The sequence below is a fragment of the Bombina bombina genome, chromosome 3 (assembly GCF_027579735.1).
Source record: "Bombina bombina isolate aBomBom1 chromosome 3, aBomBom1.pri, whole genome shotgun sequence".
NCBI lineage: Eukaryota > Metazoa > Chordata > Amphibia > Anura > Bombinatoridae > Bombina > Bombina bombina.
The window spans coordinates 445,791,788-445,816,139 of NC_069501.1; the positions used below are offsets into that span (position 1 = coordinate 445,791,788).

The following is a 24,352-nucleotide window of genomic DNA, read 5'->3' on the forward strand; positions in this document are numbered from 1 at the left end:
AAAAAATAATTGATGCTTACCAGATAAATTCCTTTCTTTCCTGGAAGAGAGAGTCCACGACTTAATTCCTTACTATTGGGAAATACCTGGCAACCAGGAGGAGGCAAAGACACCCCAGCCAAAGGTTTAAATATCCCTCACACTTACCCCCCCCCAGTCATTAGGAGAAACATCAGGGTATAAAGGTGCCAGAAGAATAACAAAAAGGGAGCCGTCCAAACAAGGAATAACGGGAGGGAACCAAAAAAAAAAAAACAAAAAAAAAACAAAAAAAAAAAAAAAAAGAGGCAGACCCTAATCTGAGGGCACCACAGCCTGCAAAACCTCTCCCCTGAAAGCTGCTTCAGTTGATGTAAACACATCAATCTTGTAAAATTTAGAAAAAAGTATGTAAGGAGGACCAGGTAGCTGCCTTACAAATCTGATCCATTGAGGCTTCGTTCTTAAATGCCCAGGAAGAAGCTACTGTTCTAGTGGAACGAGCCATATTCCTCTCAGGAGGCTGTTGTCCTGCCATCTCGTAAGCTAGGTGGATGACACTCTTCAACCAGAAAGACAGGGAAGACGTAGTGGCCTTCTGACCCCTACGTTTACCCGCATAGATGACAAGAAAAAGATTGTCTGAACTCCTTAGTAGCCTGAAGGTAGAACTTCAAGGCACAAACCACATCTAGATAGTGAAGCAAACGCTCCTTCGCCGAAGAAGGATTGGGACACAAGGAAGGAACAACAATCTCTTGATTAATGTTGCGATCTGACACCACCTTAGGAAGGAAACTTAACTTAGTACTTAAAACTGCCTTAGTATGAAAATCCAGGTAACATTGCAAGACAGAAATCTCAGAGACTCTGCGAGCAGAGGCAATAGCCAATAGAAACAAAACCTTTCAAGATAACAGTTTAATGTCAACATTATGCATGGGCTGCACCACACGAAGAACAAGAGTGAGACTCCATGGCGGAGCCAACCTTCTAAACACAGGTCTGATCCTAGCCAGGGCCTTAATGAAGGACTGCACATCCGGAAGCTCAGCTAATCTCTTGTGCAGCAACACCGACAAGGCCGATATCTGTTCCTTCAGGGAACTAGCAGACCCTTCTCCAGTCCATCCTGGAGAAAAGATAAAATTCTGGCCACTTTACCCTTATGCCAAGAAAAACAACGCTCCTCACACCAGTGCAGTTAAGTCTGCCACACCTTATGGTAGATGCGTCGAATAACTGGCTTACGAGCTTGAATCAAAGTGTCGATGACACTCAGAGAAACCTCTCCTGGCTAAGACTAAGCGTTCAATCTCCATGTAGTCAGCTTTAGAGAATCTAGATTTTTATGAAGGAAAGGACCCTGTATCAGCAGGTCCCAGGGTGGAGCAATTAGAATCACTGATGCTCGCTCTTGTTTGATGAGGGCCACCACACGATGAAGAGGTAATCGAGGAAAGAGATATGAGTCTGAACCTCCATGGAACTGCTAGGACATCTATTATAACAGCTTGAGGATCCCTCAATCTCGACCCGTACTTGGGTAGTTTGGCATTTAGACGGGAGGCCATGAGGTCTATCTCCGGCATCCCCCATCTGCTGCATCTCTCTGCAAAGACCACGTGGTGGAGAGATCATTCCCAAGGGTGAAAGGATTGGATGCTTCCCAGTTGTCCACACCCGGAATGTGGATCGTTGACAGTACAGTTGTGGGCCTCCACCTATTCTAGGATTTGAGATACTTCTCTAAATCGCTAAGGAACTTCTCGTTCCTCCCTGATGGTTGATGTAGGCTACCAAAGTTATATTGTCTGATTAGAATCTGAAACTGGGATGAACCCAGGAGGGGCCAGCCAAGCCTTCAGAGCATTGAAGATTGCCCAGAGTTCCAAGATAATGATCGGAAGGGTGGACTCCTCCCACAGCCCCTGTGCCTCCCTGGCACCCCAAACATCTCCCCAGCCGGATAGACTGGCGTCCGTAGTCACAATCTCCCAGGATGGTCTCAAGAAGCACGTGATTAAGGACAGGTGATCTTGACAGAGCCACCAAGAGAGTGAGTCTCTTAACAGGCTGTCCAGAACTATCTGTTGTGACAGATCATAATGGTCGCTGTCCCATTGTCTCAGCATGCATAGCTGTAAAGGTCTGAGATGGAATCTGGCGAAAGGGAATGATGTCCTTACAAGACACCACGAGTCCAATCCCCTCCATACACTGGGCCACCGAAGGTCTCCAGAAGGCCTGGAGGGCAAGACATGCTGTTAGCTTGCAACGTCTCTGATTTGTTAGAAAGATCTTCATGGACACAGAGTCTATAACTGTGCCCAGGAAATTCACTTTGGTATCTGGAGTAAGAGAACTCTTTTCCAAGTCTATCTTCAATCCATGTGACCGAAGAAGACTAAGAATAAATTCTGAGTGATCCCTTTCTAGACGAAAAGATGGTGCCTGTACCAAGATATAGTCCAGGTAAGGAGCTTCTGCTATACCTTGGGTTCTGGAACCGCTAGAAGACCCCCCAAAACCTTTGTGAATATCCTTGGAGCAGTAGCTAAGCCAAACCGAAGTGCTATGAAGTGGAAATGCTGATCCAGAAAGGCAAACCTCAGGAACTGGAAAGGATTCCTGTGGATCGGAACGTGAAGGTATGCATCCTTCAACTCTATGGTAGTCATAAACTGTCATTCCTGAAACAGGGGAAGGACTGATCTCATAATCTCCATCTTGAAGGAGGGGACACTTAGAAATGTGTTTAGGCACTTTAAGTCCAGAATTGGACGAAAAGTTCCCTCCTTTTTGGGAACCACAAAGAGGATTGAATAGAACCTCTTTCTGATGCAGGTACCGGGATAATTACTCCTAGGGAGACTAGATCCCGTACACAATCTAAAAAGGCTGTCCTCTTCTCTGGTCTTGTAGACAGTCTGGAGGAGTAGGAATCTGTCCCTGGGCGGATGAGATTTGAAACCTATCCGGTATCCCTGAGAACCCAAGGATCCTAAACATCTTGAAACCAAGCGTCTGAGAAAAGCGACAATCTGCCCCCTACTCAATCTGATCCCGGATCTGAGGCCGCCCCTTTATGCCGTTTGGTTATCGGCTGGCTTTTTTGTCTGTTTGGACTTGTTCCAGGACTGAGCAGGCTTCCAAGTGCTCTTGGGCTGCTCGGGTTTGGATGAAAATTGAGATTGTTGGTATTTGTCCGAATAAAAAGGAGCCGTCCCTTAGGCCCTCCAGTAACTGTAGAGATGATAGAGTCCAGACCTGGTCCGAATAAGATCTTCCCCTTAAAAGGAAGAGAAAGGAGTCTGGATTTAGAAGTCACATCCGCAGACCAAGACTTCAACCAGAGAGCCCTGTGGGCTAGGACCGCAAAACCTGAAGCCTTAGCATTCAGGTGAATAATCTGCATATTTGCATCACAGATGAAAGAATTAGCTACTCTAATAGTGAATTTTCTCCTTAATATCCTTGAGGGAGATTCCACTTTGATAAGTTCTGACAGGGAGCCACCGCCGGTTGAAATAAAAATCCTGTGGACTGGAACATTCTCCTTAGAAACGTTTCCAACTTCTTATCCAAAAGGTTCTCTAAAGGAAGAGCTATCCTCAAGAGGGATAGTAGTACACTTAGCTAGCGTCGAAAGCTATTAGGAGCTGCGCAACTCACAAAGTGAAACCTGCCTGTTCCAGCCAAAAGTACAGTCTGAAAACGTTCTTCACAAATGTTAAAGCAGCATATAAACTCCCCAAACTGTTCCCAATAAACTTCCACTGAGCAGATATTAACCATTGATCCTACTGAGGTATAAAGGAGTCACACTGTGACCCTATATAAGGCATCCCTGTTATATTTAAATAACACAGACTTACCCTCCAGGATCCGTGCTGTGGAACAGAAACAGCCTCAAGTGTGACAACCTTGTAGTGATGCTCTGGCAGGCACATGAGTGTGGAAAAGCAAGCAATGTAACTTGTTAACACTGATTGCTCAGGAGTTGTTAGATAGACAGTCTGGATGGCTTTGCAGAAAAACTCTCTCCAGACTAACTTTCATCAATACTCTCACTGAGAGGTTTATATGATTACTTAAAACTCCAGTCCTCCCTTGAAGGGAACATACCCGTTAAGGACTATCCTAATCAGACACTTCACTGCCATCCTCCTCTTATGAAAAAAGGCAAAGAATGAATGGGGGGATAGGGGGAAGTGGGAGGGATATTTAAGCCTTTGGCTGGGGTGTCTTTCCTCAGTAAGGAATTAAGTCGTGGACTCTCCCTGCCTTATGGAAATAAATAAATAAAAAATATATAATAAATAAGGCTCCTAACCTCCCATTAGCTGACAGCATGGGAGGGCAGGGTTACACATTCAGCACTGATGCCATGTGAAAACGCACATGGTCTGCCCTTCCCTAATGAAATTAAATTCCACTAGTAAGGAAATGATCGCTGACTCAATTTGGCAATAGGTGTATTGTTATTATGCATTTTATTATTGCCCTATTGCTGGCATAGAACTATTGCTTACCCTTGTGTTATATGCCAGCAATAATAAAATAATTTGTGTTTTAACTTTGTAAGAAGGTTACATACATAGTTAAAGGAACATTAAACTGCCATATGAGAAGTGGGCTTTATTTAAAATTGGGGTCTAGCGCCCCATCATATTCAAAATTCCCCAGCTGCCACTGATATTCATTACACAAAAAAGGGATGCAGTTAATGCAGTTAAACATTGAACTGGATAGTAAATCAGATACACTGATTTAAAAATAAACAAATTAAAACAACTGAACCCTGTTTCTCTCTTTTATGGTACGTTTTTTTTTTTTTTTTATTATTATTATTTAAAATGGATGTTCCTTTCTTAAAAAAAACAACCCAAAAAAACAAAAACGCAACTGTCAAATACTGACGTGATAGAAAAAATATTTAACATTGAGCAGACGAGTAAATTAACCCCTGACTAGTAAACTATAGTGATTTAAAATAAAAATGCATCCCAATGATGTAGTAGTGCCAAACTTGGTAAAGTACAAAAGCGTAGATGGTACTTACAATTTAGTAAGCACTACATAAGTGCCGTTATAGCAGTATGGACCTTTGGAAGTTGTCTAGCTGGCTTATTCCTCTGGTAAATAATCATCAGTAGTATCGATAATAGGAGAAATCTCCCACAGCAGTCCCGATCCCAGATGTCTTTTTTTTTTTTTTTAAAGATATTTTATTAAGGAACAAATTAATATTAAATACAATAAAACACAGTATATACAATTTCCTTTGTTTTGTTGTTGACAAAAATAGCTAGAAAAGTCCATGTAGGCATAAGGGTACTTATAGCTGGCTTTGAAGTCTGCCCTTTCAAATGTAAGTCCAGATACAACCGAAAAAACATAATTTATGCTTACCTGATAAATTTATTTCTCTTGTAGTGTATTCAGTCCACGGGTCATCCATTACTTATGGAATATATTCTCTTCCCAACAGGAAATTGCAAGAGGATCACCCAAGCAGAGCTGCTACATAGCTCCTCCCCTCACATGTCATATTCAGTCATTCGACCAAAACAAGACGAGAAAGGAGGAACCATAGGGTGCAGTGGTGACTGAAGTATTAATTAAAATTTAGATCTGCCTTAAAAAGACAGGGCGGGCCGTGGACTGAATACACTACAAGAGAAATAAATTTATCAGGTAAGCATAAATTATGTTTTCTCTTGTTAAGTGTATTCAGTCCACGGGTCATCCATTACTTATGGGATACCAATACCAAAGCTAAGTACACGGATGATGGGAGGGACAAGGCAGGAACTTAAACGGAAGGAACCACTGCCTGTAGAACCTTTCTCCCAAAAACAGCCTCCGAAGAAGCAAAAGTGTCAAATTTGTAAAATTTTGAAAAAGTGTGAAGCGAAGACCAAGTCGCAGCCTTGCAAATCTGTTCAACAGAGGCCTCATTCTTAAAGGCCCAGGTGGAAGCCACAGCTCTAGTGGAATGAGCTGTAATTCTTTCAGGGGGCTGCTGTCCAGCAGTCTCATAGGCTAAACGTATTATGCTACGAAGCCAAAAGGAGAGAGAGGTTGCGAAGCTTTTTGACCTCTCCTCTGTCCAGAGTAAACGACAAACAGGGAAGAAGTTTGACGAAAATCTTTAGTTGCCTGTAAATAGAATTTCAGGGCACGGACTACGTCTAGATTATGCAAAAGTCGTTCCTTCCTTGAAGAAGGATTAGGACATAATGACGGAACAACAATCTCCTGATTGATATTCCTGTTAGAGACTACCTTAGGTAAAAACCCAGGTTTAGTACGCAGAACTACCTTGTCTGAATGGAAAATCAGATAAGGAGAATCACAGTGTAAGGCAGACAATTCCGAGACTCTTCGAGCCGAGGAAATAGCCATCAAAAATAGAACTTTCCAAGATAAAAGTTTAATATCAACAGAATGAAGGGGTTCAAACGGAACTCCTTGAAGAACTTTAAGAACCAAGTTTAAGCTCCACGGAGGAGCAACAGCTTTAAATACAGGCTTAATCCTAGCTAAAGCTTGACAAAAGGCCTGGACGTCTGGAACTTCTGCCAGACGCTTGTGCAAAAGGACAGAGCAGAAATCTGTCCCTTTAAAGAACTAGCTGATAAGCCTTTTTCCAAGCCCTCTTGGAGAAAAGACAATATCCTCGGAATCCTAACCTTACTCCACGAGTAACTCTTGGATTCGCACCAATACAGGTATTCACGCCATATCTTATGGTAGATTTTTCTGGTAACAGGCTTTCGTGCCTGTATCAAAGTATCAATAACTGACTCGGAGAAGCCACGCTTTGATAGGATCAAGCGTTCAATCTCCACGCAGTCAGCCTCAGAGAAATTAGATTTGGATGATTGAAGGGACCTTGTATTAGAAGGTCTTTCCTCAAAGGTAGAGTCCATGGAGGACAGGATGACATGACCACTAGGTCTGCATACCAGGTCCTGCGTGGCCACGCAGGCGCTATCAGAATCACAGATGCTCTCTCCTGTTTGATCTTGGCAATCAGTCGAGGGAGCAGAGGAAACGGTGGAAACACATAAGCCATGTTGAAAAACCAAGGAGCTGCTAGAGCATCTATCAGCTTCGCTCCCGGGTCCCTGGACCTCGAACCGTAAAGAGGAAGTTTGGCGTTCTGGCGAGACGCCATGAGGTCCAGTTCTGGTTTGCCCCAACGATGGACCAGTTGAGCAAATACCTCCGGATGGAGTTCCCACTCCCCCGGATGGAAAGTCCGCCTCCCAGTTCTCCGCTCCTGGGATGTGGATCGCTGACAAGTGGCAAGAATGAGACTCTGCCCAGCGAATTATTTTTGAGACTTCCAACATCGCTAGGGAGCTCCTGGTTCCCCCTTGATGGTTGATATAAGCCACAGTCGTGATGTTGTCCGACTGAAATCTGATGAACTTCAGTGTTGCTAGCTGAGGCCAAGCTAGAAGAGCGTTGAATATTGCCCTTAGCTCCAGAATATTTATTGGGAGGAGTTTCTCCTCCTGAGTCCAGGATCCCTGAGCCTTCAGGGAATTCCAGACTGCGCCCCAGCCTAGGAGGCTGGCATCTGCTGTTACAATCGTCCAATCTGGCCTGCGAAAGGTCATGCCCCTGGACAGATGGACCCAAGATAACCACCAGAGAAGAGAATCTCTGGTCTCTTGATCCAGATTTAGTAGAGGGGACAAATCTGAGTAATCCCCATTCCACTGACTTAGCATGCACAATTGCAGCGGTCTGAGATGCAGGCGCGCAAATGGCACTATGTCCATTGCCGCTACCATTAAGCCGATTACTTCCATGCACTGAGCCACTGACGGGCGTGGAATGGAATGAAGGACCCGGCAAGCATTTAAGAGTTTAGATAACCTGGCCTCCGTCAGGTAAATTTTCATTTTTACAGAATCTATCAGAGTCCCTAGGAAGGAGACTCTTGTGAGTGGTGATAGAGAACTCTTTTCCACGTTCACCTTCCACCCATGCGACCTTAGAAATGCCAGAACTATCTCTGTATGAGAATTGGCAATTTGCAAGCTTGTCGCCTGTATCAGGATGTCGTCTAGATACGGAGCCACCGCTATGCCTCGCGGTCTTAGAACCGCCAGAAGAGAGCCCAGCACCTTTGTAAAGATTCTCGGGGCCGTAGCCAACCCGAAGGGAAGAGCTACAAACTGGTAATGCCTGTCTAGGAAGGCAAATCTTAGGAACCGATGATCTTTGTGAATCGGTATGTGAAGGTAGGCATCCTTTAAATCCACCGTGGTCATGTACTGACCCTCTTGGATCATGGGTAGGATAGTCCGAATAGTTTCCATTTTGAATGATGGAACTCTTAGGAATTTGTTTAAAATCTTTAGGTCCAAAATTGGCCTGAAGGTACCCTCTTTCTTGGGAACCACGAACAGATTTGAATAAAATCCCTGTCCTTGTTCCGTCCGCGGAACTGGGTGGATCACTCTCATTACTAGGAGGTCTTGTACACAACATAGGAATGCCTCTTTCTTTATTTGGTTTTCTGATAACCTTGAAAGATGAAATCTCCCTAGAGGAGGAGAAGCCTTGAAGTCCAGAAGATATCCCTGAGATATGATCTCCAACGCCCAGGGATCCTGGACATCTCTTGCCCACGCCTGGGCGAAGAGAGAAAGTCTGCCCCCCACTAGATCCGTTTCCGGATAGGGGGCCATCCCTTCATGCTGTCTTAGGGGCAGTAGCAGGTTTTCTGGCCTGCTTGCCCCTGTTCCAGGACTGGTTAGTTTTCCAGGCCTGTCTAACGAGCAACGGTTCCTTCCTGTTTTGGGGCGGAGGAAGTTGACGTTGCTCCTGCCTTGAAGTTTCGAAAGGCACGGAAATTAGACTGTTTGGCCTTGGATTTGGCCTTGTCCTGAGGAAGGGTATGACCCTTACCTCCCGTAATGTCAGAGATAATTTCTTTCAAGCCGGGCCTGAATAAGGTTTGCCCCTTGAAAGGAATATTAAGTAATTTATATTTAGAAGTCACATCAGCTGACCAGGTATTAAGCCATAACGCTCTGCGCGCTTGAATGGCAAAGCCGGAATTCTTAGCCGTTAGTTTAGTTAGATGTACAATGGCATCAGAAACAAATGCATTAGCTAGCTTAAGTGCTTTAAGCTTGTCCATAATTTCATCCAATGGAGCTGAGTGAATGGCCTCTTCTAGAGACTCAAACCAAAATGCCGCAGCAGCAGTGACAGGCGCAATGCATGCAAGGGGCTGTAAGATAAAACCTTGTTGAACAAACATTTTCTTAAGGTAACCCTCCAATTTTTTATCCATTGGATCCGAAAAAGCACAACTATCTTCCACCGGGATAGTGGTACGCTTAGTTAAAGTAGAAACTGCTCCCTCCACCTTAGGGACCGTCTGCCATAAGTCCCGTGTAGTGGCGTCTATTGGAAACATTTTTCTAAATATAGGAGGTGGGGAAAAGGGCACACCAGGTCTATCCCACTCCTTGCTAATAATTTCTGTAAGCCTTTTAGGTATAGGAAAAACGTTGGTACACACCGGTACTGCATAGTATCTATCCAGCCTACATAATTTCTCTCAAAAGAGCGCTAAAATAGGCCCCTCCTACTCAATATTACAATATTGGGAGTTTCAGTTAACTGTTTCTATGCAGAAATATTGTCAGCCATGTGGAAAAATTTTATGCCCCAACAAGTTTTATCACCAATGTACCTCACAAAACGATTAAACATGCCAGTAAAATCGTTTTAAACATCCCTTTTTAAGGAGCATGTATCTCTATTGATAAGCCTGATATCAGTTTTCCTACTGCATTTAAGGCTTATAACATCACTTCAGTATTAATAGCATTTTCTCAGTCAAATTCCATTCCTTAGAAAATTACTTTACTGTATATATTTAAACCAGCCTGCTAACAGTCGCTCTCACTGTATTAAAGGCTTTTACTTACATTACATCGGTATCAGCAGTATTTTCTTAGTCAATTCCATTCCTTAGAAAAATAATTTACTGCACATACCTTGTTTGCAGGGTTCCCAGCACGCTATTCCCTTTCTGAAAGTTACCTCACTCCTCAGAATATGCGAGAACAGCCAGTGGATCTTAGTTACTGCCGCTAAGATCATAGAAAACGCAGGCAGATTCTTCTTCCAAATACTGCCTGAGAATAAACAACACACTCCGGTGTCATTTTAAAATAACAAACTTTTGATTGAAGAAATAAACTAAGTATAAAAACACCACAGACCTCTCACAACGTCCTATCTATTAAGTTGCAAGAGAATGACTGAATATGACATGTGAGGGGAGGAGCTATGTAGCAGCTCTGCTTGGGTGATCCTCTTGCAATTTCCTGTTGGGAAGAGAATATATTCCATAAGTAATGGATGGCCCGTGGACTGAATACACTTAACAAGAGAAAATACATTTTAGCCTTAGACTTACAAATAGTCCTTATGAACAAATCTAAACTCAAGAGGCTACTGTATATAGCAGCATCTATGCACAGTCTTAGAACAATCACATAATATTAAAAAGAGGTGTCGTTTTGGTATTTACCAGACAAGTATTGTCAGATAGCCAATAGGCCTAAATTGAGAGAACCAGTAGGACATCAAGGTTAGGCATAATTGTTACCATTTAAAAAAGAAAAAAAACAAACAGAAAAAAGGGGGGGGGGGTTGGAGAAGAGAGGGGGAAGCTGTAGAGGGATCACTTAAAACTAGGTAAGGGGACTTCATTTTGTGCATTAGGGAGTATGGTTTAGCTTCAGTTCCAATATGCAGTAACGCAAGGGCTGGGGATTCGACAGTTACTAACCCTATCTCCCTAGTCCTACATAACTTAGTTCCCACAGAGGGGTGATAATAGACTTCTTTAATAAGACTTTCTGGTACTCATATCTGGCTACAAAGTTTAAAGAGACAATCCACGTAACTGGTAAACTCTAATACAGTTTTAAAATAAAATAAAAAATATTTGATAAGCGAATAAAAACAAAGTAATGTTTAATAAAAATAAAATTTAGCAATGTCTCCATTTTTCTTGTTCATATGAACGTTTTATCAGATGAGTTAGATACAATTCACTACATACCGGGCTTTATAGAACTCTTTCGGCGTCCCCAAATCCTCAGAGCACATGCGCAACATCATCAGTTGCCAGATAGGAGTTCCAGCAAATAGTATTAAAAACCATCTAGTATCTGGGATCAGGACTGCTGTGGGAAATTGCTCCTATTATCAATATGGGAGATTGCTCCTATTATCAATAACGCTAAGGATTATTTACCGGAGGAATAAACCAGCTGGTCAGCTTCCAAAGATCCAGACCACTATAACTGCACTTTCGTTTTGTTAATTCTCTTGTTGGCCTTTCTTGAAGGAGCAACAATGCACTACTGGGAACTAGCTGAACATATTGGGTGATCCAATGACTATAGGTATATATGCGCAGCCACCAATCAGCCGTTAACTCCCAGTAGTGCATTACTGCTCCTGAGCCTACCTAGGTATGCTTTACAACACAAAGAAGAAAAAAAAAAAAAGGAAAAGAAAATAAGCTATATATGATATATCTCTTGCGACAGGCAGATATTTCATTTAGGAGCTCTGTATCAATAGATAAAACAAGATACCTTCAAAAATGGAGATTCTTCCAGCATGTCCAAAAATTCAGGAAAAAAGTCCCCAACCTCCTCATCCACAGCTCCCACCAAGCTAATCTGACGCATAGGTCCAGCTCTATAAGTGCCACAACAATACGTCCTGCTGACCTGTTAAAATAAAAACAAAACACAGTTGTAACAGAATCACTTATTTTTCTACTGCCTGGGATCCACTGGGAATCTAATCATAACATCCTGGTAGCCTGTGTGCTTAATCTTTTTAATCATATTTGATAAATTTATTTAAAAAATGTTTCACTGGATGACTTCTGGTATAGAATATTCTTGGAACCAACAAAGTCAGTGATTTTTAGATGCATGCATGCTAGATTGCAGTGTTTTATCAATCGTTTAATTGCTGAGCTTTAGGTGTTTCTCACATTTAAGTCCCACTGTAAGTCATTTTTAGTGAGAAACACAAAGTATATTTTTTTTTTTTTAACAGATTCAAACCTACCGTTATTATAATTTTATATATATATATACATATATATATATATATATATATATATATATATATATATATATATATATATATATATATATACACACATATATACATACACACACTTGAGAACTCTGAAACAAAACGTGTTCAAATTTGAATAAACAAGGTTGCAAAAAAAAAGAATGCATATGTTTTTTTCTAAACTCTGCTGTAAAAAGAAGGGGTTATTCACATATGTATAAAAAAAAAAGGCCTTTATTATATAACTGAGCTACTTATTTGTAAAATTATTCACGCCAGGTGATCACTATTATCACAATGAACACCTGGCTATTAAACGCTTGCTTTGACTTTCTACCATCAATGTTTGAAAAAGCAGACTATTGCCTTTCAAAAGATGACTAGGGCTTAAGGGAGGTGTGTACTTACCCCCTTCAACCAGCTCCCTTAAGCCCTCTGCAGCAGCCCAGCACTTCAGGGTTTCCTGGGCATGGTGACATCACTGGTATCCCTAGACTACCCAACCATCTGGGGGGCAGGTAAGTGCGCCACAATGAGCTCTGAATGCCGAAAATCATGTGTCGTCAAGCGCAGTAAAGAGTCTAACAGGGAGCTTATATAAAAATGAGGTTTTTTAAAAATGGAATGTGAATTAGTGGAAACATTAATTAAAAAGGGACAGAAATATAATTTAAATTTTAAATAGAATTATATTGCAAAAATTAATCTATTACCAAAAATGCTTCCAGTAAAAGTTATTACTGTTTTTCAACAGCATGCGCACATATCTTGTGAGGGCCCATGAACCAGTATTCAAACTCTACATCTTCTCAGAGAGTCAGCAGTGGCTTGTTTGTCACAAATTAAGTCTTCAGAAGCAATGCATACCACTGCTGTTTCAATACTGGTGCACAGGCCCTCACAAGATATGTGCGTATGCTGCTGAAAAAACATAATAAAACTTTTAAAAGAAGCATTTTTGCTAATAGAAGTATATTGCAAGAATGCTCATATATTTCAAATTTAAAGGGACACTGAACCAAAAAAAATTCTTTCGTGATTCAGACAGAGCATGAAATTTTAAGCAACTTTCTAATTTACTCCTATTATCAATGTTTCTTCGTTCTCTTGCTATCTTTATATGAAAAAGAAGGCATATAAGCTTTTTTTCTTGGTTCAGAACTCTGGACAGCAGTTTTTGATTGGTGGTTGAATTTATCCAACAATCAGCAAGGACAACCTAGGTTGTTCACCAAAAATGGGCCGGCATCTAAACTTACATTCTTGCATTTCAAATAAAGATACCAAGAGAATAAAGAACATTTGATAATAGGAGTAAATTATAAAGTTGCTTAAAATTTCATGCTCTATCTGAATCACACAAGAAAAAAAAATTGTGTTCAGTGTCCCTTTAAGTGCACATTTCATTTTTGGCCATTCTATCCCTTTAATACACAGCTACACTTGTTTTCTTTTAGCATCTGTAAACAAGCAAAATAAACCAAACTTGTTTGAAAAAAATTAATAAAACCACTGTTGTAAATAATGCTGAATAGAGCCTGAATAGAGCCAAGAGTATTATACCTAGGCACTGGAAATCCAGATGTAAAAGCTGAATGGATAACTCAGAATATCTGCAGTTAAATTTTGTTTCCATTATTTAAAGTGTCAGTAAACATACCAGTTTTAAAAATGTTAATCTGCAAATATTTGTATGTATTTATATACCAAATTATTTTTAATACAAAATATTTCAAGCTGAGATAGCTTAAAATAAAAACTGTACTTAAAAAAAAAAATATAAAAAAAATAAATAAAAAAAATTATTATGAGCACATTATCCCTTAACTTATCTACTAAAAATGAACTGTTCTATGGATACAGAGCATTTGCTTATTTCTTCGCAATAGTAAAACATAATTTATGTAAGAACTTACCTGATAAATTAATTACTTTCATATTGGCAAGAGTCCATGAGCTAGTGACATATGGGATATACAATCCTACCAGGAGGGGCAAAGTTTCCCAAACCTCAGAATGCCTATAAATACACCCCTCACCACACCAACAATTCAGTTTAACGAATAGCCAAGCAGTAGGGTGATAAAGAAAGGAGTAGAAAGCATCAACAAAGGAAATTTGGAAATAATTGTGCTTTATACAAAAAATAATAACCACCATAAAAAGGGTGGGCCTCATGGACTCTTGCCAATGTGAAAGAAATGAATTTATCAGGTAAGTTCTTACATAAATTATGTTTTCTTTCATGTAATTGGCAAGAGTCCATGAGCTAGTGACATATGGGATATCAATACCCAAGATGTGGAGTCTTCCACTCAAGAGTCACTAGAGAGGGAGGGAATAAAATAAAAACAGCCATATTACGCTGAAAAAATAATCCACAACCCAAAAAATAAGTTATTTTCACTTTGAAAAGAAAAAAACTTAAATCAAAAGCAGAAGAATCAAACTGAAACAGCTGCCTGAAGAACTTTTCTACCAAAAACTGCTTCCGAAGAAGCAAATACATCAAAATGGTAGAATTTAGTAAATGTATGCAAAGAGAACCAAGTGGCTGCTTTGCAAATCTGATCGACTGAAGCTTCATTCTTAAAAGCCCATGAAGTAGAGACTGATCTAGTAGAATGAGCTGTTATTCTCTGAGGCGGGGTTTGACCCGACTCCAAATAAGCTTGATGAATCGAAAGTTTCAACCAAGAAGCCAAGGAAACAGCAGAAGCTTTATGACCTTTCCTAGGACCAGAAAATAAAACAAATAGACTAGAAGTCTTCCTGAAATTTTTAGTAGCTTCCACATAATATTTCAAAGCTCTTACCACATCCAAAGAATGTAAGGATCTCTCCAAAGAATTCTTAGGATTAGGACATAAAGAGGGGACAACAATTTATCTACTAATGTTGTTAGAATTCACAACCTTAGGTAAAAATTGAAAAGAAGTCTGCAAAACTGCCTTATCCTGATGAAAAATCAGAAAAGGAGACTCACAAGAAAGAGCAGATAGCTCAGAAACTCTTCTAGCAGAAGAGATAGCCAAAAGGAACAATACTTTCCAGGAAAGTAGTTTAATGTCCAAAGAATGCATAGGTTCAAAAGGAGGAGCCTGTAAAGCCCTCAGAACCAAATTAAGACTCCAAGGAGGAGAAATTGACTTAATGACAGGCTTAATACGAACTAAAGCCTGTACAAAACAGTGTATATCAGGAAGTATAGCAATTTTTCTGTGAAATAAAACAGAAAGAGCGGAGATTTGTCCTTTCAAGGAACTTGCAGACAAACCCTTATCCAGACCATCCTGAAGAAACTGCAAAATTCTAGGAATTCAAAAAGAATGCCAGGAGAATTTATGAGAAGAACACCATGAAATGTAAGCCTTCCAAACTCTATAATAAATCTTCCTAGAGACAGATTTACGAGCTTGTAACATAGTATTAATCACCGAGTCAGAGAAACCTCTATGACTTAGAACTAAGCGTTCAATTTCCATACCTTCAAATTTAATGATTTGAGATCCTGATGGAAAAACGGACCTTGAGATAGTAGGTCCGGCCGTAATGGAAGTGGCCAAGGCGGGCAACTGGACATCCGAACCAGATCCGCATACCAAAACCTGTGTGGCCATGCTGGAGCCACCAGCAACACAAAAGACTGTTCCATGATGATTTTGGAAATCACCCTTGGAAGAAGAACTAGAGGCGGGAAGATGTAAGCAGGTTGATAACACCAAGGAAGTGTCAGCGCATCCACTGCTTCCGCCTGAACATCCCTGGACCTGGACAGGTATCTGGGAAGTTTCTTGTTTAGATGAGAAGCCATGAGATCTATCTCTGGAAGCCCCCACTTCTGAACAATCTGAGAAAACACATCTGGATGGAGAGACCACTCCCCTGGATGTAAAGTCTGGCGGCTGAAATAATCCGCCTCCCAATTGTCTACACCTGGGATATGTACCGCAGAGATTAGACAGGAGCTGGATTCCGCCCAAGCAAGTATCCGAGATACTTCTTTCATAGCTTGGGGACTGTGAGTCCCACCCTGATGATTGACATAAGCCACAGTTGTGATATTGTCTGTCTGAAAACAAATGAACGGTTCTCTCTTTAGTAGAGGCCAGAACTGAAGAGCCCTGAGAATTGCACGGAGTTCTAAAATATTTATTGGTAATCTCGCCTCTTGAGATTTCCAAACCCCTTGTGCTGTCAGAGACCCCCAAACAGCTCCCCAACCTGAAAGACTCGCATCTGTTGTGATCACAGTCCAGGTTGGGCGAACAAAAGAAGCCCCTTGAACCAAACGATGGTGATCTATCCACCATGTCAGAGAGTGTCGTACATTGGGATTCAAGGATATTAATTGTGATATCTTTGCATAATCCCTGCACCATTGATTCAGCATACAAAGCTGTAGAGGTCTCATGTGAAAACGAGCAAAGGGGATTGCGTCCGATGCTGCAGTCATGAGACCTAAAACTTCCTAACACATAGCCACTGAAGGGAATGACTGAGACTGAAGGCGCCGGCAGGCTGCAACCAATTTTAAACGTCTCTTGTCTGTTGGAGACAGAGTCATGGACACTGAATCTATCTGGAAACCTAAAAAGGTGACCCTTGTCTGAGGAATCAAGAAACTTTTTGGCAAATTGATCCTCCAACCATGTTTCCGAAGAAACAACACTAGTTGATTCGTGTGAGATTCTGCAGTATGTAAAGACTGAGCTAGTACCAAGATATCGTCCAAATAAGGAAACACCGCAATACCCTGTTCTCTGATTACAGATAGTAGGGCACCCAGAACCTTTGAAAAGATTCTTCGAGCTGTTGCTAGGCCAAATGGAAGAGCAACAAATTGGTAATGCTTGTCTAGAAAAGAGAATCTCAGAAACTGATAGTGTTCTGGATGAATCGGAATATGAAGGTATGCATCCTGCAAGTCTATTGTGGACATATAATGTCCTTGCTGAACAAAAGGCAGAATAGTCCTTATAGTCACCATCTTGAAAGTTGGTACTCTTACATAACGATTCAAAATTTTCAGATCCAGAACTGGTCTGAACAAATTTTCTTTCTTTGGTACAATGAATAGGTTTGAATAAAACCCCAAACCTTGTTCCTGAAGAGGAACTGGCATGATTACCCCTGAAGACTCCAGATCTGAAACACACTTCAGAAAAGCCTGAGCTTTTACTGGATTTACAGGAATGTGTGAGAAAAAAAATCTTCTCACAGGTCTTACTTTGAAACCTATTCGATACCCTTGAGAGACAATGCTCTGAATCCAATGATTTTGGACAGATTTTATCCAAAAATCCTTGAAAAAACTTAATCTGCCCCCTACCAGCTGAGCTGGAATGAGGGCCGCACCTTCATGCAGATTTAGGGGCAGACTTTGGTTTCCTAAATGGCTTGGATTTATTCCAATTTGAGGAAGGCTTCCAACTGGAAGCAGATTCCTTGGGAGGAGGATTGAGTTTTTGTTCCTTATTCTGACGAAAGGAACGAAAACGGTTAGAAGCCTTAGATTTACCCTTAGGTTTTTTATCCTGAGGCAAATAAACTCCTTTTCCTCCAGTGATAGTTGAAATAATAGAATCCAACTGAGAACCAAATAAATTATTACCTTGGAAAGAAAGAGATAGTAATCTAGATTTAGATGTCATATCAGCATTCCAAGATTTAAGCCACAAAGCTCTTCTAGCTAATACAGCTAAAGACATGGATCTAACATCAATTTTGATAATATCAAAAATGGCATCACAAATAAAAGGATTAGCATGTTGCAGTGAGCAAACAATGCTAGATATGTCAGAATCCAATTCATGTTGCGCTAAATTTTCCAACCAGAAAGTTGATGCGGCCGCAACATCACCCAAAGAAATAGCAGGTCTGAGAAGATGACCTGAATATAAATAGGCCTTCCTTAGATAAGATTCAAGCTTCATATCTAAAGGATCCTTAAAGGAAGTGCTATCTTCCATAGGAATAGTGGTACGTTTAGCAAGAGTAGAAATAGCCCCATCAACTTTGGGGATCTTTTTCCCAAAACTCTTTAGATTTTGCTGGTAAAGGATACAATCTCTTAAACCTTGAAGAAGGAACAAAGGAAGTACCTGGCTTATTCCATTCCCTAGAAATCATATCAGAAATAGCCTCAGGAATGGGAAAAACACCTGGGGAAACCACAGGAGGTTTAAAAACAGTATTTAAACGTTTATTAGACTGAACGTCAATAGGACTGGTTACCTCAATATCCAAAGTAATTAACACTTCTTTTAATAAAGAACGCATATACTCTATTTTAAATAAATAAGTAGATTTGTCAGTGTCAATATCTGAGGAAGGATCTTCTGTTTCAGATAGATCCTCATCAGAAGAGGATGAATTATTATGTTGTTGGTCATTTGAAATTTCATCAGCTAAATGAGAAGTTTTAAAAGACCTTTTACGTTTATTAGAAGGTGGAAATGCAGACAAAGCCTTCATAATAGATTCAGAAACAAATTATTTGAAATTTACAGGTATATCATGCACATTAGAAGTTGAAGGAACTGCAACTGGCAATGTATTATTACTGATAGAAACACTATCTGCATGTAAAAAATTATCATGACAACTAATACAAATGACATTTGGTGGAATAATTTCTACAATTTTGCAACAAATGCACTTAGCTTTGGTAGAACCGATGTCAGGCAGCAATGTTCCAGCAGAAACTTCAGAGACAGGATCGGATTGGGACATCTTGCTCAATGTAAAAGAAAAAACAACATATAAAGCAAAATTATCTATTTCCTTAAATGACAGTTTCAGGAATGGGAAAAAATGCAAATGCATAGGCCTCTTGATAGAAGAAAGCAGGAGGCAAACATGAATGGGGTATTGAAATAATGAAAAAATTGGCGCCAAGTATGACGCACAACGTAACGTAAACTTTTTTGGCGCCAAAATTGACCGGAAATGACACACTTGCGTCACTAATGACGCCGCCGTGTGAAAGGTCTCGACGTCACGTGTGACGCCGGAAATGACGAAGTTGCGTCAAAAAACGTAATTTCCCGCGACAAAAATGACGCAATAAAGTCTAACATTTGACGCACCCGCGGGCCTAATACCCACAAATGCAAAAGTAGTCAAAATTGAAAAAGACTAAACCCCAGGTAAGAAACAAATTTCTTAAAGTATTTATATTCCCAAATATGAAACTGACAGTCTGCAGAAGGAAATACATGAACCTGACTCATGACAAATATAAGTACAATACATATATTTATAACTTTATATAAATTGCATAAAGTGCCAAACCATAGCTGAGAGTGTCTTAAGTAATAAAAACATACTTACCAAAAGACACCCATCAAACCAGTACTAAAACAGTTCTTTAGTAGAGGTAATGGTAAATCTGAGAGTATATTGTCGATCTGAAAAGGGAGGTAGGAGATGAATCTCTACGACCGATAACCGAGAACCCATGAAAAAGACCCCGTTAGGAAAATCATCGTATTCAATAGGTGATACTCCCTTCACGTCCCTCTGACATTCGCTGTACTCTGAGAGGAATCGGGCTTCAACAATGCTGAGAAGCACATATCAACGTAGAAATCTTAGCACAAACTTACTTCACCACCTTCATAGGAGGCAAAGTTTGTAAAACTGAATTGTGGGTGTGGTGAGGGGTGTATTTATAGGCATTTTGAGGTTTGGGAAGCTTTGCCCCTCCTGGTAGGATTGTATATCCCATATGTCACTAGCTCATGGACTCTTGCCAATTACATGAAAGAAATGTTTTAAGCACATCCCCCACTTTGCAACCGGACTAGGATATCCAAAGAGATTTTAAGGGCTTTTCAGAGATTTTTGCCTTCAGCTAAATATGTGGCTCAATTGTTTACGGATATAGCTCAAAAACTCCCACCTAAATTCAGAGATGCTACCTAAATTAGTACTGACGGCCAATCAGCATTCTCTAATTACACATGCCCACCATGTTTCCCCTCATTTTGTACTGCCCCCAGACCTCAAATAGGCCAGATCAGGAGATAAGCTGCACTCCTGTTGACGGTGCCTCTCCCCAATACTGCATCGCCACATGGCTCACACTGGCGCAACTGCTAAACCTTCATAGCAACGCTTTACCTTCAAGCAGATGCTCCATCTTTACAGCCCAGCCTTCGATAGTGATAGAATGTCGATTTAACATTCACTCACTATCTTTCACTACAGCTGAAATTCTTCTCTCTAGCTTAAGAGCTTTAAAAAAGAACCATAAATAAAAAAAAAAAAAAAAAAAAAAAAAAAAGGTTTTGACAAACCCAGGTAGCCAGTGGCTCCTAACTTTGTGGGTTATTCTCCAACAGATTTGTCGACCCCTGTCCTAAACACATTTCATGCCCCTTTCATAGGTGCTGCCGTTTTGGAACCTAGATTATTTTTTTATATATAGAAATCAACTTTCTAATTTACTCCTATTATCATTTTTTCTTTGTTCTATTGCTATCTTTATATAAAAATCATGAATGTAAATCTTAGCAGCCAGCCCATTTTAGGTTCAGCACCATGGATAGCACTTGCTTATTGGAGACTGACATTTACCCACCAATAAGTAAGCATAAGCCAGGTTCTCAACCAAAAATGTGCCGGCTCCTATGCATCACATTCCTGCTTTTTAAATAAAGATAGCAAGAGAACAAAGAAAAATTGAAAATAGGAGTAAATTAGAAAGTTGCTTAAAATGGCATGCTCTATCTGAATCATTAAAGAAAAAAATTGCGTTTAGTGTCCCTTTAACCCTCTTGTGCATAAAGTTCACCAGAGCTTCACAGGTTGCCACTGGAGTCCTCTTCCACTCCTCCATGACGACATCAAGGAGCTGGTGGATGTTAGAGAACTTGCGATCCCCCACCTTCCGTTTGAGGATGCCCCACAGATGTTTAATAGGGTTTAGGTCTGGAGACATGCTTGGCCAGTCCATCACCTTTACCCTCAGCTTCTTTAGCAAAGCAGTGGTCGTCTTGGATGTTTGTTTGGGTCGTTATGTTGGAATACTGCCCTGCGGCCCAGTCGCTGGAGGGAGGGGGATCATGCTCTGCTTCAGTATGTCACAGTACATGTTGGCATTCATGGTTCCCTCAATGAACTGTAGCTCCCCAGTGCCGGCAGCACTCATGCAGGCCCAAACCATGACACACCCACCAGCATGCTTGACTGTAGGCAAGACACATTTGTCTTTGTACTCCTCACCTGGTTGCCACCACACATGCTTGACACCATCTGAACCAAATAAGTTTCTTTGTCTCATTGGACCACAGGACATGGTTCACGTAATCCATGTCCTTAGTCTGCTTGTCTTCAGCAAACTATTTGCGGGCTTTATTGTGCACCATCTTTAGAAGAGGCTTCCTTCTGGGAAGACAGCCATGCAGACCAATTTGATGCAGTGAGCGACGTATGGTCTGAGCACTGACATGCTGACCCCCCACCCCTTCAACCTCTGCAGCAATGCTGGCAGCACTCATACGTCTATTTCCCAAAGATAACCTCTGGATATGACACTGAGCATGTGCACTCAACTTCTTTGGTCAACCATGGCGAGGCCTATTCTGAGTGGAACCTGTCCTGTGAAACTGCTGTATGGTCTTGCCCACCGTGCTGCAGCTCAGTTTCAGTGTCTTGGCAATCTTCTTATAGCCTAGGCCATCTTTATGTAGAGCAACAATTCTTTTTTCAGATCCTCAGAGAGTTCTTTGCCATGAGGTGCCATGTTGAACTTCCAGTGACCAGTATGAGAGAGTGTGAGAGTGATAACAAATGTAACACACCTGCTCCCCATTCACACCTGAGACATTGTAACACTAACGAGTCACATGACACTGGGGAGGGAAAATGGCTTATTGGGCCCAATTTGGACATTTCCACTTAGGGGTGTACTCACTTTTGTTGCCAACGGTTCAGACATTAATGGCTGTTTATTGATTTATTTTGAGAGATATAGATAGATATATATTATACACATACCATAATTTTTAGAGGTGAAACTGGGACCACCTGGTGCTGCGCCAGCAATGGGGGGGTCAAAGGGGCGTGGCAATTGCCGACCGGAAATCATTTTCCAAAAACTCATTAAATGCATCATTTAATCTCTTTAAAAATAGGCTCTGACTGGAATAGAAGGTATCAATAAGTGGCACTAGATCATTCAGTTATATGAAAGTAGTTAGGGTTGGAAAAGTTAAAGCAGAAACTACTCAGAGATGGTGAGGATATGGCTATGCAAATTAGTATTTCTACCTATATAGTGGAATTATATTATATTGAGCAATATACATGTTGGCATCTGTGTTTACAGTGTTGATTATCATTAGTATGTCCAATGCAACAGCATGGTGAACATAAGGAGACACATACAGGCCCTGCAATTGTACAGGGGTGGAGGTAGGTACTGTGATATGGAAGCATTAAACTGCTTGCCTGTGTTCATGAACAGATTTTAGCAATAAAACTGAATTAACAGTCAGTAGTTAAAGAGCAGGGGCAGAATTAATAGGAGAGAGGCTACTGCTTGACCAGTCTGGGGCATAACTAAAGAAACCCTAGGCCCCATAGCAAAATTTAAAAAATTGAGCTCCTCTACACCCTTCCCTTTTATTTTTCACCCATATAAAAGAGTAGTCATTTGGTCTGTTGCACTTGAATGCTTCATTTGGGGGGGCAACAAAGGTTCATTTTTAAAACTCTATGAAACCTCTCTACGTCTGCTGTATAATAGAGAGAGAAGAGACAGAAAAAGATGTCTAATGCTGCTCCCTATAGCTTTGGGAGGGATAACAACTACATTCCTCGCATCCTAATCGATAAGCCTATAGTAACTAGAAGCCATTATTGGTTAATTGTTGTGGTTGAGAGGTCAGCGCTAGTCTAGTGATGGGAGCTTAGAGTAGAAGCAGTCGGTAAGTGAATTATAACTGTTCACGTAGTATTCATGGTAGGCACTGACCCAAACAGTAAAAATATTAGGATTTCCCCTTTATTGATGGGAGTTGGAGACTGTACCAGTAAAATTAGAGAGTCTAGTTTTAGGAAATAGTTACGTAATTGTTGCTCCCGTAAATAAATGCCAATACTGGATATTACTACACCAAGATCCCAGTTGGTTGCATTTATTATTTACCTCCTAGTTTCAACGGGTCAGTCCTTATGAGACTGATCCAAATGAGTGATATTCACTGCTTGTGGCACAGTGATGAATGTTGATTCTGACTCACCAATTTCCCAAACCGATTATGCTCACTCTGAGGGGAGGCATGGTAGTGTTTACAGGAGGTAGCTTGGATATTTCTTGTCTTATTCGCTCCTGTTATGCCCTGTGTACCTTGGTGCCACGGTTATGATTAACTCTTTTCTGGTCCTGCTTTGCTTCCATTACTGACTCTTCATGTCCTGGTACAGTCTTTTCTTCCACGATTATTACCAGTTACTTATAGCCCTGGGTCTGCCCTGCACTGTCACTGCTGCTGTCAGTGTTTTCTTAGATGACACCTTAAATTCCTCTCACCGCTGTGCGTTTTGGATTGGATGAATAAAGCTATTTGGGCATGTCACTGAGTGTGGCTTCCAATCGGAGGGTTGTGTGGTACTTGCAATTAATTTTGAGTTTAGAGGGGGCATTTGTGGACCTACATAGTAAAGCATTTCATTATAATACAGCCCATATCAGCTATGCTAGCCAATTGCAATCAGAATGTTAAAAAAAAAAAAAAAAAACGGCTTTTGCATTGCTAGTATTTGTTATGCCGGCACTGGCTGGGACAGAATGAACAATCGGGTGGGACACTGGGACAGCGCCCCCAAACAGGGACAATCCCAGTCATGGGATTTTTTTTTTTTATATCCTTAAAAAGGGAAATACTCATATGCTAAATCACTTGAAAGTGGTGCAGCATAACTGTAAAAAGATGACATGAAAATATTACCTGAGCATCTATGTAAAAAGGGAAAATATTTTACCTCAAAATTTCTTCAGCTCAGTGTAAGTGTTCTGTGAACAGTTAGCAAAACTGCAAGTTTAAAAAAAAAAAACAATTAATAAAAAAAAAGACAATAGTCAATCAGCATCAGCAGTGCCGAGGTCATGCATTGCTGTGATCTCATTTCATTTTAGTTAAAGGGCCAGTAAACCCTCCAAATAATGTTCATTTAGTTTAATGGCACGATCGGGCCTGCTGTGACTAGA

At 40.8% G+C, this 24,352-nt stretch overlaps 1 protein-coding gene across 1 annotated transcript in view; it reads right to left on the bottom strand.

The window, feature by feature from the left end:
- The window catches only part of RSBN1 (round spermatid basic protein 1), a 201,335-nt gene that overhangs the window by 88,129 nt on the left and 88,854 nt on the right, over positions 1-24,352 (bottom strand). Inside the window, exon 3 of the mRNA XM_053706665.1 lies at positions 11,634-11,771. Within this exon, the coding sequence (XP_053562640.1) occupies positions 11,634-11,771 (138 nt within the window). The remainder of the gene's footprint in view (positions 1-11,633; positions 11,772-24,352) is intronic.